This window comes from Pleuronectes platessa, chromosome 11, assembly GCF_947347685.1.
Source record: "Pleuronectes platessa chromosome 11, fPlePla1.1, whole genome shotgun sequence".
NCBI lineage: Eukaryota > Metazoa > Chordata > Actinopteri > Pleuronectiformes > Pleuronectidae > Pleuronectes > Pleuronectes platessa.
Window position 1 is genome coordinate 5,667,254 of NC_070636.1, and position 16,580 is coordinate 5,683,833.

At 46.7% G+C, this 16,580-nt stretch overlaps 1 protein-coding gene across 1 annotated transcript in view; it reads right to left on the reverse strand.

Annotated features, from left to right (window-relative positions):
- The window catches only part of efna2a (ephrin-A2a), an 83,654-nt gene extending 70,331 nt beyond the window's left edge, over window positions 1-13,323 (reverse strand). The window contains exon 1 of the mRNA XM_053433935.1: window positions 12,271-13,323. Coding sequence (XP_053289910.1) covers window positions 12,271-12,413 — 143 coding nt within the window. The 5' untranslated portion in view covers window positions 12,414-13,323. The remainder of the gene's footprint in view (window positions 1-12,270) is intronic.
- Window positions 13,324-16,580: the final 3,257 nt, after the last annotated feature.

A 16,580-nucleotide genomic window follows, 5' to 3' on the forward strand; every position in this document is an offset into this window, starting at 1 on the left:
CAATGGAAGCTCGTTTGTAACATCCCACTCCTCAGCGTCTGCGTGAGGAAGCTCGAGGTGACGCCTCGAAGAAAGAAGCCATCTCCTCATTTCCCCTTTCAGGTCCAAGAGAAAACTAATAAAGTTCCTACATCTCATCTCTCCTACTTCATTTTCTATAGAGGAGGCGAAGAAGAATCTTAATGGAGTGATCTTCTCTCGCAAAAACTCCGGGGAGAGAAAGGTGGGAGAGTTATGGGGGAGTTGGGTGAGGAGGGAGGAGGAAGGAGGGAGGAGGAAGGAGGAAGGACAGCACAGAGGTGGAAACTCATAATGATCCTTCATCATTGTGAGTTATCTCCAAACTCTTTGATAATCATAATAACTTTGACATCATCATCATCATCATCATCATCATACCATCACATTATCTTTATAATTTACACCTTTATCCTCTTCCTCCTTCTCCTCCTCATCATCAAGTATTTCAGCATCAACAACACCACTGTCATCATCTTCATTATCATATGATCACATTAATTATGTTCATCATTTCCTCCTCTACCCTCCTCTTCATCATCCTATGATCATACCCATCATTTCCCTCTCTATCCTCCTCTTCATCATCCCACCAGCCTCACTGCCTTGTCACTGTCACACAACACGAACCCGTCACTGTTAATCATCAGTGATTTTAAAACGGTAATGAAGATGATTCCAAATGTCACTTCAGGTTTTTTTGGACACATTCTTCTGTTTTGTTGATGAGGTGCGATGTCGGGGTCTCATCATTACATCATCATCATTACATCATCATCATTACATCATCATCATCATTACCATTAATATAATCAGCATCACATGAAAACATTGAACACGGCAATCATCGTCCCCATCTTCATCATCGCTGTCATCACCCTCATCTGAATTATAATCACCGTCATACACCCCCCCCCCCCCCCCCCCGCTGTTTTCATCACTGTCGCCTTCAGAAACATTATCAGCATCATCGTCATCATTTTTGTTTGTGTAAATAACATTAAGGACGTCAAGGTTTTTTTTTGACGTGTTGGGGAGATATGAATCAGTCTACAGCAGGAGAGGCTGCTCCTGCCTGAGTCTGAGGTCCCCCCCCCCCCCCACCCCTCGGCCCTGTGCTTTAAAATGCAAATGGCCGAGAACAACCTTTGTAAAAAAAGGTCTCTTGTCCCGGAGGCTGTCAGCGTCCTCCGCGACTCCAGATGAACTATTTGCAACTTGGATGCACTGAATGGATCTGCACCCGTCCTGGAGCCGTGATGGATTAGGTGCAGAGTTTCTAATTCATGTTGACTCTGTCCGGAGACGAGCTTTTTTTTTAGCCTGGATTTTCGGCAATAATAATGATTCTCTAGCCTCAATAGAAAAATATCACATCTTCAGACATACGTTGATTCTCACTCTTCTGTTTGGAATCACCTTCAACACGACCTCGCCTGAAGGGGTCAGGTTTTAATGGCTACTTATGCAAAAAGTACTTCACAGATTTCCATTCTATTTTTGGTGAGGATGTGGATTAAAGGGATAGTTCACCCACAAATTAAAAACATTCAAATTCGAGTAAAAACAAGATAATTTACACCATATTCATAACCTTAGAGTCCTCTGATATCCTCTTCTGGATAACTGAGGACACTTAGATTAAAAACACGGTGTGAATGAAAGACACTTGGACGACACCACAGAAGCATCATGGAGGCATTTGATGTGCTTTTCTATTTTGTTATTACATTTGAAGAATTGTTCACTGTTTACTTCAATTGTGTGTTATTTGGCTGCAAAGCTGTTTACCCCTGAATCTCCAAAAGACTTTTGTGAACTCACACACTTCACCCACCACCTCCATCGGCACAGTGCTGAGGAGATAATGAGGGAACTTTCCATTTTTTCAGTGCTGCTTCAACAATACTTTAAATAAAATCACATTACCAGTCCACTTCCCTTTCTCCTTTATATTCCTGTGAGAGCTCGATGATCATGTGCTGGATGGTTCGGGCCTGGTGGAGGTTCATGCTCTCCGCTGAGTGCCATTCTCCTTTCAGAGGGATCAATATCATCACCGCCTGCTCTCGTGCTCCCTATCTGCAGGCACATCAGATTAGTGGCCAGTTTTCTAATATAAAGCCCTCAGAGTCGGGCTTAGCCCCGGATTAGACCCGAGGTGAGGATTATTCTGCAGGTAATAAGGAAAATTGCAGCTCCGATAGAATTTACACACACGCTGAAGCAGAAGGCGGCGTGCACGCGGGAACCCGGGGGTCGTGTAGGAATCAGAGGGGCCGAGTTAGTCAGCGACAAAATCCTGGCAGAGCTGGAACATCTGTTGTTTCTGCCTTATTATGTCCCATTAGCGTGGAGTAAAATGAGGGGTTTGTTTACTGCGCCCCCGCTCTGGATGAAATCAAGGTAGCTGGCTGAGAATGACTCCATTTCCCCTCTGCCTTGTCTCGTGGAGCACAAAGCAAATGACTCACTCCATCCTTCCCTTTGTTCGACTCACTCCTGCTGTTTGAAAACCTACTGGGGATTTTGGGTTTTTGTTTTCGGTTTTGTGGACAAAGATGAAAAGAGGATTTTCGTGGTTCCTCCGACACATGCACGTGATGAGTGTGAGTCTCATGATGCTGGTGTGCAGGATGACAAGGAGCTAAAATAACGTGCTGTGATAAAACACGGGTCCAACAACTGTCAGGATGAACGTAGTTGCCAAAATCTTTTGTTAAAAGAGTAAATAACCAAAGAGCTAGAGGCTATCAGCATGAAAGGTACCAGGGTCAGCTGTTAATTGAATTGAGTCCGACGGCTTGTGGGAAATAAACACGGAGGCGGCATCATCACTTTTTTTAAAATGCCAGCTTTCTCATTGTTGGAAGCTGTGAGCGCCAGAGGGCAAATCTTAAACGTTGGGCGAGGCTCCATGCTAAAGGCCAATGTTTCCCCTGTAATACCAGTCCCTGGACGCCCACCTGCTGGGACCATCCACCCGTGTGCTTATAGCTGCTTCCTCTCCACCGCTGCACGTTCTCCTGACTCACACTTCCAGAAGTAATGTGCCTTTGCCTCCTTTCCTCTCGACGCCGCTGATTCCCTCAACCTTCACTCTCTCTTTTTCCACCTAATTTCTCTTTCCTCGGCGTCTCCCTTCATTGGCTCTGAAGCTGCCACGAGCCCTCGTCTTGTTTTAGAGGAAAAAAGAAATAAAGAAATGGCCTCGTCTTTGTTGTACACTCAACTTTTTGTCCTTCTTCATATTAATCCCTCAAGCAGATCTCTCTATTTCCCCTTCACGTCTTTTTTTTCTCCGCGTTGTCTCGGGGCCAAAGCGAGGCCTCGGCCAGACAATAGTGTTCTGTGTTATTATCCTCCTGCAGCTGCTCTATATGAGGACAGAGCGGCCCGGGGTCCCATCAGAGTCCCCACACTGAACCGAAGACGAGTCCTATTCTTTTGCTCGGCCAACACAATCAGCAGAACCAGCAGCGACCTGAGGAGAAGTATTAAGGGGGGGGGGGGGGCAGAAACAAGGATGGAGCAGGAATGACAATGCCCCTCGTTCGCTGTGTATCGAGTGCAGCCTGGCATCTTTCATATTCCGGGGGGCTGGTGTCTCGCTATTCTGTCCGTTCTTATTCGTGCTTTCATTCCTTCATCCCGTGTGCTGGCCTCTCTGTCTCCTCTTAACACCCCCGGCTCACTCGCTCACTGACTCTATCTCCTGGCGCGAAAACCTTTTTCTCTTTCTCCCTCTCTCTCCATTAAAACAACGACTCCCGGGAGCTCCCCCAGGTTGTTTCCGAGCGCTTGCATCATCGACGCCATCTCTGCCACAGACATTAACATCAACACACCTCATTAGCGGGTGGGCGGGGGGGGGGGGGGGGGGTAGCAACAGAGGCAGCCATCGGATCTTCACTCCAGTCTTTCAACCTGCTCCTCCGCGCGAACAACCCAAAGTTGAGTAAACATCTCGTGTCACATTACAGATTCGTGGCCGTGCTGCTGAACATACTAAACAGATCATTACCCTCCTGTGGGCAGATCAGATGATGATGATGATGATGATGATGATGATGTGGTGCACAGACACTCCGGGGCAGGATGGGAGTTGGGGGGGGGGGGCACCTTCCTGTGAAAGATGCATTGGAGAGGTCTGGTTTCACTGCCTCTGGGCGGAGATGTTCTTCAGCGTGAACCCACCACCGGGATTTTTTATGATTCCGAGCCACAACCGCTAACAACAGAAAGAACAAAACCTTTCATCTTAAAAAATGAGGTGAGCATATCACAGATGATGTCACCGCCGCAGAGGAATCGAATGAAGGGGCAGGAGAGATGTTTCCAGTTCTAACAGATAAATGACACATGAGTGGCAGAGCGAGTCAGAACGGGAGCAGGATGTAAAGATCAAGTGACATGGTAGAAATAGCAGAGAGATCAAAAGGTGCTCTTAATAAAAGATACAGAACATAAGTTATTTACGAGCTGATCTAAACGCAGTCATTTTCCAGATTTTGCAATAAGCAGTTAGCTTTTATATGTCTATAGGTGTTTTCACTGGGATTCTGGGATTTTCTTCATAATAAAACATATTCTGCACATTATATTTTTGGTCTGTAGAATGAAAAGAACAGCACTCATCAATTTCACCCCTGAACGCAGGTTGTTGTCCTCAAACTCTTCTTTCTCACAACAAACATCCTGACTTGTCATAGCAGGGAACGCACAATCGTGATTAATCACATCACCGACGCCGTGCCAGTGGCCCAGCATGCACTGGGAGTCTGAATCTGGAACCAGCGCGTTCAATGCAACCGTCATTAATGTAATCAGCGTTGGAAAAGTCAATACGTCTGCTCTAAAAAAACAAACAAAGTCGATTTGCTTCTGCTGTTCAACCGGGCGTCAGAGCCAAAACACAAAGATTTTCAATTCTCAGTAATCTGCTAATTGACCTGAGTGCCGTGAAATGTTGACACGCCTCGAATCCATCGGACTCTGGGACCAACACACATTTGGGAGGATTTACACAAGCTATGGTCATCTCGTATAATTCGATGCAGCGCCATCATGAGGCCAAAACTCTCATTTGTCCAGCACTTTGGTTTATGACTGAATACGTCAGTGTTCGGTTCCAATCAACAAATGTTAAACTGAGATGAAGCCCATGGTAAATACTGTTGTAAATCATAATCCTTCCACAAAGACGTCATTACCATTATTTCTTCTTTTCTCCGATGGACTCACTAAATAATCCTCTACACAGAACTCCCTACATAGTGAAGTAATGAATAGTGAATCAAGGTTCAGGAAAAGGTGATGAAAGTACAGCTTTACAGAGCCGCTGTGTATTTCTACTATAGGTTGTTCTATTAGATAAAAAGTTCAGTGATTAAATGAACTCTTTTTTACATTAACAGAACCCGACTGACTGAATGTGGTGGAAATTGTCTCTGATGTGTTCTTGGTTTATTTTTTGTCTCATTTAATGATGAGATCATTTAAAAAAACATTTGTCTGGTTTGTAAAATGCCGATATCCAAATGGTTCCTGTGCTTCCTGGATCTGAAGGTCAGGGGGTCAGCGGTGGCCGGTGTGTGTGTGTGTGTATTTGTTCACTGCACTGAACACACACTCATTGGCTCTGTTCACATGATCCATACGTGGTCAAACACACAGAGAACACGCGTCAAATGTTCACTTTCTGACTTCCACACTGTAACTAAAGGAATTGGCAGTGCATTTTAACATCAGCAGACAAACTGTTCCACCCTAATGCGTCTGAATATTCACATGACCTCCTCCTGCCAATCACCGCACTGAGAGCGCTGATGACTAAGATCAGCCACACTCCATCTCCTTACGCAACCGTCTCTCCTGCTGAGCCCGGAGAAATCATTTGCGAGGCAGGAGCCCCGACTTTAATTACTCCGGCTATCATATTTAGCTCAGTGTGAGCAGCTCCGGATCCCACGGCTCACTCCTGAGACCCGTGTCTCTCAGCGAGCGCTGCACCGCGGCTGATATTCAACACAAACACAGAGGAGGCCTCGTTCCTGTAGGTCACAGCAAGAACATGTAAACTGATGCAGCGCAGCTTTGTGTGTGTGTACTTAGGGACGGAGTTCGCCTGAGGCAGCCTGGACAGAGAGAGGTCCTTTACAAAGAAAACATGTTAAGCACATATTCTGACGGGACAAGAGAGGGAGGGAGGGGTGGTGGGGGGGGGGGGGGGGGTCGTGATAGGAGAGAAGAGAGATAAGGGCAGAGTGGAAGATGAGAGCTTGATAAGGAGGAAGAAAAGAGAGAGGGGGTGGAGGGAGGGAGAGCTGGAGTGGGTGGTGGTGGTGGTGGTGTAAGATGGATTTAACCCAGGGGCAGGTTTGAGTCTGACAAACTGTCAACTGAGAGAGGGGGACTACACGTCTACATGTAAATTGGATGCAAATCTGTGCGTGTGTGTGTGTTTGTGTGTGTGTGTGTGAGCGTATGTGTGTGTGTAGTTGGGCCGGGAAAGTGCTAGTGACTACACACATAACTCTGCGCCACAGGGGACACAACAGAGAGACGGAAGGACTCCTGGTGTGCTCGGGTGTGTGTGTGTGTGTGTGGATACGTGTGCATGAACATGTGTGTAAGTATGAATCCTGAATCCCGTCTGCAGTTTGTGTGTGCGAGTGTGTGTGTGGGTGCTCAGTGTATTAGATACTTCTGTGTGTGTGTGTATGTGTGTGTGTGTGTGTGTGTGTGTGTGTGTGTGTGTGTGTGTGTGTGTGTGTGTGTGTGTGTCTCCCAGGAGATAGATCCTGTCCCACAGAATGAGAGTGTCGTCAACCATCAGCGCTTCCCACTGACACGGAGTTCCTCAAAGACACGGAGATGAAGCGCGAGGAGCGATGGAGGAACAAAGGAGAAAAGGAAAAGAAAGTCTTTTGAAGGATAAACCGTGGGATTAGATAAGGTGCTCCTTCTGGACCATTGAACCAGTGAGTGCTTGTGTGTGTGTGAGCGTGTGTTGTGTGTGCGTGAGTCTGAGTGTGTGTTTGTGTGTGTGGGTGTGGGTGCAGGGGAGGGGGGAGAAACCATTGCTCTGAGCACATTAGCTGCTCGGGGTGAACAAAGCCCCTCACCTGAAAGCTTTAAGAGCCAGAGGGGTCCCAAATGTGTGTGTGTGCGTGTGTGTTTGTGTGTGTGTGTGTGTGTCTGTGTGTGTGTGTGCCCATGCAGCTTGTGTGCCAGCGAGCAAGTGGAAAAAGGGGTTTTACCCAATAGACAGCTAGTCTGGGTGTCCGAGCATATGAGTGTGTGTGCATGTTCGTCTCCCCTGTATCTAGCTTCCACTGACTGTGTGTGTGTGTGTGTGTGTGTGTGTGTGTGTGTGTGTGTGTGTGCACGGCTGTGAGTAAATAGATAAATGCAGGCTGCCTACCCATGTATTCAGCAGACAGCCATTCTGGTTGTATGCAATTGTGTGTGTGAGCTTGTGACCCAAATTTGGCTGTGACTGGTGTGTGTGTGTCTGTGTGTAAGTAAGTGTGTGTGTGTGTGTGTGTGTGTGTGTGTGTGTGTGTGTGTGTGTGTGTGATTCTCCTGTATTCCTGCCTGCATGTGACAGAAATCCCTTTATGTGGGCCTGGGCGATTTCCAGATCCTGCTCCAGTGTCGCACTATTGTTGTGATAATGTGTGTTACGGTACTTTGTTAGTGTGCGGCTCCACGTATCTCATCGCAGCAGGAGCGCGGACAACACTACGTGAGTGTGAGAGTGTGTGTGTGTGTGTGTGTGTGTGTGTGTGTGTGTGTGTGAGTTCTTGCTCCCTGCCGTGACCAGGAGCGTCCGGAGCTGTTTGAATTGGATTATCTTTTACATTTTCTATTATCCAGTGAGACCTTGAGAGAGATCGGGTCGTCGGGAGCCGCTTGATACAAAAGAGGGTTTGGCCAATTTGTAACATGCCTCCTTCCTCAAGCAGGAACATTTGTTCAACTCGTTTTATTCCTCTTGACTTATCCAGGTTAGTCTCATTGAGATCAAGGCGCTGCTGCACGGAGCTGGCCGACAGCACCGTTAATTAGCAGGTAGAGAGAAAACACAATTAAAACACGTCCCCCGAAAAAGTAGAGCAGGAGGGGACTGTGTCGGGACAAGAGAGGACGGGGACAGACGTCACCCGGAACCATTTTAAAAACATCCCCGGCAGTGGGAGATATGGAGCCACAGTGTCCACAGCCCCGGTGAAATGTCAATTTGTGAAAAGGTCAGTTCACCCAAATTCTCCACCTCTCCCAAAGTTGTTCTCTCACATAGGAGGAGGAGGGGGGGGGACGGGGGGGGGGGGGTATAATTTCGATGTGGTGGCGCCGGAAAAAACGTTGAAAAATTCATGTAAGTTTCACCCTGGGACGACTTTGAGAGCAGGGGGCTCTAATAGAGGTCTGGAGATTTGTGGGAGGAACTGGGACGATGTCTCTGCAGTTAGAAACATTTCAAATGTCAGTTTCTCAGTCGACAAGATTTAATCTAACCCGCATTCATTTTTGAAAATATAGATAAATACCTTAAAACTAGAATATAGAAGCTCACACCTCCAGCTGTCCTCTGATGGAACCACATTTAGATCCAAGGTTTTTTTTATTTGGATGTGATTTATCTGCTGCTGTAAAAAGGAAATTTCCCCCGAGTGGGATCAATAAGGTTTTATCGTTTCTAAACTTGTGCACTCATAAATAAAAAGTCCCCGAAATGAGTTGGATTTTTTTTCATCATGAATCCGTGAATTACTTTCTAAGAAATCAAGGAGAAAAGCTGAAAACCAACTTAAAAAAAATATTCCCTGCATGAAAATGTGATGTGTTCTTCATTGACCCAATTGGCCTCCTTCCACCTAGTGGTAGAAAAACACCAGCAGGTTCTGTGTAATCCTGAAAACTAAAAGACAAACACACAACCTGCTTGGCTCGACACACACATCTGGGGCGAAGTAATACAAAATTCACGCTTTTGTAATTTAGATTAATTTACACTTTTAAAAAATCAGCAAGCCGAGAAAATGCTTGACAGAGCGTTTAGAATAAAACACAACTCCAGGTAAAGAGAAAAGCAAAACACTGCAGAGCTGCATCATAATTCACAAAGAGGAAGTTTCCCACACACGTATTGATTTGATTCATCATTAATATAAAAGATATCGAGTACGGCAGCTTTGAAAATAAGGTTTACATTTGAAATAAGCTTGTTTATATAAAACGGATCGATGGAATAATCAAGTGGCCGAGGAATCGTCCTCTCAGATCTCTCACTGCAGCGCTCTCTGCTTGTGTTGAGGAGAAGTCAGAATGAAAGTAGAGCTGCAGTAACAATAACCAGTTTTATCCCTGGCACCATTTCAGGAAAAGTTCCCTCCACTGGGTTGTGACTCATCGCCTCATGCAGTCTTCCCTCCGTCCAGTCTCTCTGTTTTTCGGAGACACACAGTTTACCGCCCGGCGCCCGAGGAGAAGCACCGGCTGATTATCACTTCTGCAAATTCCAAGTCGGCACTCGTGACCTTGCAGAGAGGACGTCCTTGTCGAGCCGAGTTGGCGGGAACAAGTTTTTTGTTGGACACGGTCAACACGTCCCGGCGGCTCAACACAACATGTGTGCGCTCGGTGTTGTGTTTTCGATCCTGACGCACAGATGTTCACTCTCACAGGTTGAATGAGATGCATATTTCCTGGGTTTGGTCTCCGAGCGTCTCTGCAGTGATTCGTGACTAAATCCTTCTGTTTCTAAAAAGACGAGTGAGAACCTCTTATATTTCATTTTCACGTTGGAAACAACCGACGTGAAATGTTACGATGAAAATAAACGTTCAGAGAGATTTTTAGAATCGTGTGCGATGATCGTTTTCTGAACTGGCAAAATGGAAACGTACCCGAGCCATCCACTTCAAGATTTATTATCGTATGTTGTTTTTATTTGTTTTAATATTGGAAGAAATCGGGTTTTGTAATATTTTTGGATGATTGTTTGAATTATGAAATTGGTTGAACGTTTTGTAAATTTGCCGATTAAATATAATGTATAAAAACTATATGTGTCAATTATTGTCAGTAATTGTAATGGTGAACTATCTTTCTCATTAACGCCCAGGATTTAAAATTATATTTTTTTTATTCATATGCCTAAATCAGTACGGCTTTTACTTTTTATAAATTATCCGTTATTTGAGTGCATTTGTTGATTGCTACTAATTTCTTTGCACCACCCATCTTCTGACCCCGAGCTTGGGAAACACAAAAACAAGCTCCACACTGAAAACACACAATCTGATAATACTTTTACTTGAATACGATTTTGAATTAATTGTTGCATCTTCCCAGTTAATTAGCAATAACCCTTGATTTGGTTTACCAGATTGTGCGACTACTTGTCTCCCTCTTTCACACTGTTTGACTTCTCCGTGAAAACAGTCGCACAATTTAAGCGAAAAAACATTTGTAAATAAAACCGACACTGTAAAAAAAAAAAACTGCATTTCCCTGTAAATTTAACAAGGTTTTTTTTTGGTGTCTTTCTCCTCTTCTTCTCCTTTCACCCGTCTCTCAAGCCACTCGCCATAATCCTCAAAGTTTGCAAAGAGAATTAGGTTTAGATTAAAGTCAGAGGATGAATGTTGTCAGCGGCGGGGTACAGCGGGGCCGAGTTGTGTGTGAGCGAATTGTGTGTGAGCGAGTTGTGTGTGAGCGAGTTGTGTGTGAGCGAGTTGTGTGTGAGCGAGTTGTGTGTGAGCGAATTGTGTGTGAGCGAGTTGTGTGTGTGAGCGAGTTGTGTTCGAGCGAGTTGTGTGTGAGCGAGTTGTGTGTCTGAGCGAGTGCAGACAAAACGACGCAGCGTGAGCAATGGCGGTGCCAGCGTCTAACAGGGGGAACCAACCTCGCCAGGGCTCCAGAGCTTCACTGCTTTAGTAGCAATGCATTTTTGATGCGGCCCCTTGCAGCTTCAACTTCTCTGCATGATGCTGAAGGAATAACAGCGCCCCCCCGCAACCAGACACATACAGTAGCCTAAATGTGCCCTGTGATGTCTGCAAAGTGTAGTTATTTGTGCATACGTGTGTGTGTGTGTGTGTGTGTGTGTGTGTGTGTGTGTGTGTGTGTGTGTGTGTGTGTGTGTATGTGTGTGTGTGTGTGTGGTGAGGAAGAGGAGGCACAGAGAGACCAAAAAGGCCCGAAAGAGAGAACGAGACGTCGAGAAAGGGAGAAAATGTTCCCCCCTGCCTGTTAAATATTTGAGAAGCCTTCTGTGGAGAAGTGATGCAGTCAGAGATGGGCCTGTTAGCTCAGTGTGTGTGTTTGTGTGTATGTGTGTGTGTGTGTGTGTGTGGTTGATGGAGAGGGAGAGAGGGAGAGAGACAGACCCGTTAGTTTAGACTAATTCAGCAGTGAGCCAGGGAGAGGGAGCACTGTTTATTTATCTACCTGCGAGAGAGGGAGGACAAAAACAAGAGGAGAGAGAGAGAGAGAGACTGACAGAAAGAGTGAGAGGGAGGGGGTGGAAAGAGGACGGGTGAGAAAGCGAGAGCGAACGAGAGAAAGTGAGGGAGAGAGAGAGCGAGTCGGAAAGAGGGAGGCAGACCAGGTTGTCACAAACCATTAGACAGACGGACCAAGTGTGCTCTGCCCCATGTCAATGAGAGGCCTGGCTACAGACGACCCTGTGTGGGTTCCTGTGTGTGTCCATGCACACGCATGTATCGTGTGTGCAACGTTGTGTCTTTGTGTGTGTGCACGGTTATTTGTTTGTTTACTTGCTTTTGTGTTTAAGGATGTGATTCTTGCACAAATGCTTGTTATTAACAGGGAAATAAAAGAAAAACTGAAAATATGAAAGACAGGTAAATGCTTTGTGTGTTTGTTTTTTGTTTGTGTGTGTGTGAGAGAGTGAGAGAAAGAGAGAGATAGACAGAGGGAGACAGGGGGGGGGGGGGAAATCTCTAGACGTTGATGGGGAGAGGAGCCAAGATGCCCTCATTGTCTTAAACAAAAGGTTCCCTGTGCCACAGGACAAAATATCCAGTGTGCATGAACATATGCACACTTGAACACACTCTTCCACTTATATGCATCTGTGTGTGTATGTGTGTCTCTGTGTGTGTGTGTGTGACCCTGCAAACACAATATTTACCCCAAACAGGAAGGGAAAGGCCAACAATTAAAAGCAGAGATAGAGGCAGAGCGAGGTAAACAAACGACACTGCTTCCAGAACTCACTTGGGATTGGAGCTGTTCCAGTAGACAGCGTGTCGGTCGAATATGATCTTCTCCTCTGCCCACACGGACACCCAGGACAGGACGGTCAGCACCACCACCTCCATCACACCCCTCTGCCCGAGCTGGCACAACATCATAGACATCCAGGGGGGGGGGGGGGACCTCTCTCTTTAACCGGGATCAGGCTTTCAATGCACCGCTGCTGATGCTCCTGCTGCTGCAGGAGAAGAGGAAGGAGGAGGAGGAAGAGGAGGAGGAGGAGGAGGAGGAGAAATCCTCTCTAGATCATCAATGTCCGTCTGCGCGTCTTTGGACAATCCGCGTCATGAATCGTTCTCCGGCTTGATGCGAGTTCTGATGGACCTCTGACCTCCGGTTTCAAGTCATCCTGGACGCTTGGAATTCACTTTCAAACTTGGTGCTGCGCAGACGCGGGAGCTGGATCCACATGTTATAGACGAGCCGCGCGCGGAAGCTGCGTGTGCGTCTCCTCGGAAAGGTTCCGAAACTTTTCTCCCATTACGCGCGGCCGCGGGAGATGGATGCGCTGCCTGGGTCAGACCCCCCCTCTCTCCACGCGACGGCTACTGTAATCAATCACCTCCCAGAGCTCATCCGAGGTCTGTGATTCTGTCGCTACTCATCAACAGACACGAGACAGCGTCCGAACAGGCCGTCATACTTGTTTACCCACATTCGTGTTGAGCCTGACGCACGCTTTTGTTCGCTCCTCTCCGCGACGCAATACAAAAAAATCTCTTCACGGCACAAAACTAGGTCCACTTGATTGTTTCTTCTCCTTCTTCTTCTTGCATTTGGAGGAAATACATCCCACGCACGCGAACACGCTCCTCTGCGATATCTCAGTCCAAAGTTGTCGCGCACGCCACCGGGAAGCAAGACCGGAGCATCCTCCTCACACAGCGAGGTCCTGCAGCATCTCCACCTGGTGCCACCGGCTCTCATCCAACGCGCCTGCACTTCTCTCCCCCGTGCGTCACGCTGGTGTCGATCACAGCTTTAATCCCAACGTGCTCCGGAGCAACCTCCACCGACGATGGCAACAAACGCTCTCCGGCAGTCTGATTCGGTGCAGCCTAAGTAGCCCCCACCCCCTCCTGTCTCTCTCTCTCTCTCTCCCATATCGCTCCCTCTTTCTTTCTTTGCTTTCTGCGCGGGCGGGGTCTGTAGCCGTGCCGTGCCGCGCCGCGCCGCGCGACGCGCTTCCTCCGGGGACTCGGGGTTGGCTGACTCACTGCGCCCTGATGATGCTCAACTTGGAGCGCATGGAGGGAACCGTGCAACTCAATTAAACATGTCCTTATTTTTAGAAAGTGGACTCAAGCTTTTATTGCGACAGGGAATTAAGAATATGCGCAATCAGAGGATGTATTTCTCCTGTTCCAAGAAGTTCACGAACAGTTTGAAAGCTGCGTCCTGATGGATGAGGCTCTCACACGCACACGCACACACACGCACAGACACACACACACACACACACACGCACAGATAGAGAGGAGAAATAGGGCGTCTGATGGATCGCTGGAACACTGGAGTCATTTTCCATCAGTGTCCATTAGGCCCAAAGGGCAAGCGGCGGCAGCACCAAGTCTAAAACCTGTGAGCCATAAACCCCCTGATGGCTGTGAATGACAGAGCACTGCCACCCCCCCCCCCCCCCTGCTGCCACTGCCGTGCGTGTGTCTGTGTGCGCGCAGAGTGCTCTGCTCAGACACATCCATCTTAGGCTTTCAGACTCAGAGAGAGAGAGAGAAGTAGGAGCTGCATTATTTCAACCAAGTTTTTATTCCTAATGTGCCAATAAAGAGAAGAAGGATGACGTGAAGAAGCATCGAGAGGATTCATTCATTCAGATGCACTCTCCTGAAGGAGCATCACTCAAAACAATGAATCAAGAGAAACACAATTCATGTTCATCGGCTCATTTAATTCAGTCCTTGTTTACGATCAGTTCTAAAGCTTTGAACAAAGCCACACATCACATTTAGAAAAGGTATTTCCCATGCATCACAAAGCAAAGAAAATAAAGTCTCAAAGAATGTGTTGAGTTTTGTGAGCGATAAGTGAAAATGTCCTCAGCCTCCTGTTCACTTCCAATGTGCACGAGCGAGGAGCCAAATAAAAAAATTGCTTCATGAAGCTACGTATATATGGTGACCTTTGACCCTTAGTAAGGGCCTTGTTTATTAGAAGAATAAAGAGAAATGACTGGACAGGGGGCCAGGCCTGGTGCCCCCCGATCCCATCCCTGGATCTGCCCCTGGGAAAGGCAAAGGATCTTCTGCAGTGCACAAACTCCTCCAGCTCCTGTTTTGCTAAAAAAGATAAATAATAAATCAAACGCGGACTTGTCACGCCCGATTCCAAAAAGGCCCATGATATCATTTTAAGAGGAACCTTTCCGCGGCTCCATCTCTCACATCTGATTGTGCCTCTCGGTCAGATCCATTATGCAAACTGTCCTAGTTTTACTCTGCCCTGCTCTCGCTGCCTAGTAATGCCTATAATTTTTGGCTTCTAAAATTCAGGTAGGGAGGCAAACTCATGCACCCCCCCATAACCCAAATACAGCTGCATGTTGTCCGCCTCTCTGGATGAATTATTCAACATCTGTCTGAGGCGTGCATATGTAAACAGGTGGATAGGTTCCTGGTGGCTGGGTTTTTGTATTTTTTAAAGGGGGACCACTGCAGATTTGAGACGTCCTTCAGACCCGGCTCCGGGCCTTCTCCTCCTCCTCCTCGACTCAGTCACTCTCATCGTGAGGCTAAATATCATGTAAGCTCTGCAGACTAAACAGAGCGGGGAGGACTCTGCTACCAGGGACTCTTTAAGTGATCCTAAATCCAAATTAGTGTGAGTAAGTATGGATGCACGGCTCCGTAAAAAGGGTCTTAAAGCCCGGGAATTTACAGCTGGTTAAGTCTGTGATTGCTCTGCAGTTCAACTCTGCTGAAGGGAGATAAATCGTGGACATGTGACTGATCCGCCGGCTCCAGAACTTAAACCGCAAATCAAGAAGATTTAATGTTGACTAACAAAGCATCCATTTAAATTTGACCAACGTTTAAGCCTCGCATCAGACATCCAGTGGGTTTCTTGCCCTCGGTGATTATGTCTCTTGTGGACGTTGAACATGTGATGAATTACCTCCAGAATCAGTCTCTTGAACCACGTGCTCCCCCTCTTAGCCTCCACTTGTGTGTGTGGCCTTGATGTTTGCCAGTATTTGCTTGATTAGAGACCACAGTGCTGATGTCAATAAATGTTGCCAGATGTGTTGGGAATCACCCCCCCCCCACACGGTTGCATTTAGTCAGTGCCGGATGAGGCCAGGGACATCCCAAGGGCCTGGATCCGGCAAACAAATGGGAGACGGGGGTGGTGTGGTGTGGGGTGGGGTGCAGACGACACACTGAAGTAGTTAAAAGTACAAAGACGAGTTTTGGAGATAGTGTGATGGTGTAACCGAGCTCAGAATGTACACAGAAGGATTTTGGGACAATGATTGTGGAAAATAAAAATGTTTGCCCTTGCCGCTGTTACCACTCAGTTTCATTTAATTGACTTTAATCTGTCTGAATTTGTCAAGCAGCATCTTTTTTGGAGCCAATAAATTCTGGAATTTGGATAACTAAAAAAGAAAATCTATATATATATTTGAATCCTCTCTCACTTGGAGTCTTGCAGTCTCCTCGCATTCCGCTCTCTGCTCTAAATTAGTCCTGATGCCGAGTGAATTTCTTAAAAGTCTGCGAGTAAACAAGAGTCTGAGATATCAAAGCAGGATCAAAGGATCAGGCTGCTGCCATGGAGTCATTTCCCTCACTGGCAGGGAAGATGTTTACAGCCCAACATGTACTTAAGACTCTGGGGCAACATTAAAATAAGAGAAGTCTTTTAACATTCTGCTGAGATTTGGGTTTTTCTCATGTTTAGTTTCTCTTGTACATCTTCAGTCTGGTGTCTTGTTTTTAAATGTGACCTTCAGGCATGCCTCCTTATGCAAAGCAATAACAGAAGAACATGTACTTCTTTTCTGGGAGATTCATACAAATGCAGAGCTTGCCTTGGTTAAGACCACACTCCACAAGCTACTGGGATTAGATGAGAAAATCCAGTTTCGGGTGCAGACACCACTGGACCAGATTCCCTCATTTGTCCCTTTTCGAAAAGTCGAGAAGATCCGAGGTTAATCCTCTGCGCTGCTTTGTGAGTAAGCCAGAGAAAGAAAGAGAAAAGGAATGATGCCAGAAAGCCCGAGCAGGCACTTGAGATTAAGCCACTAA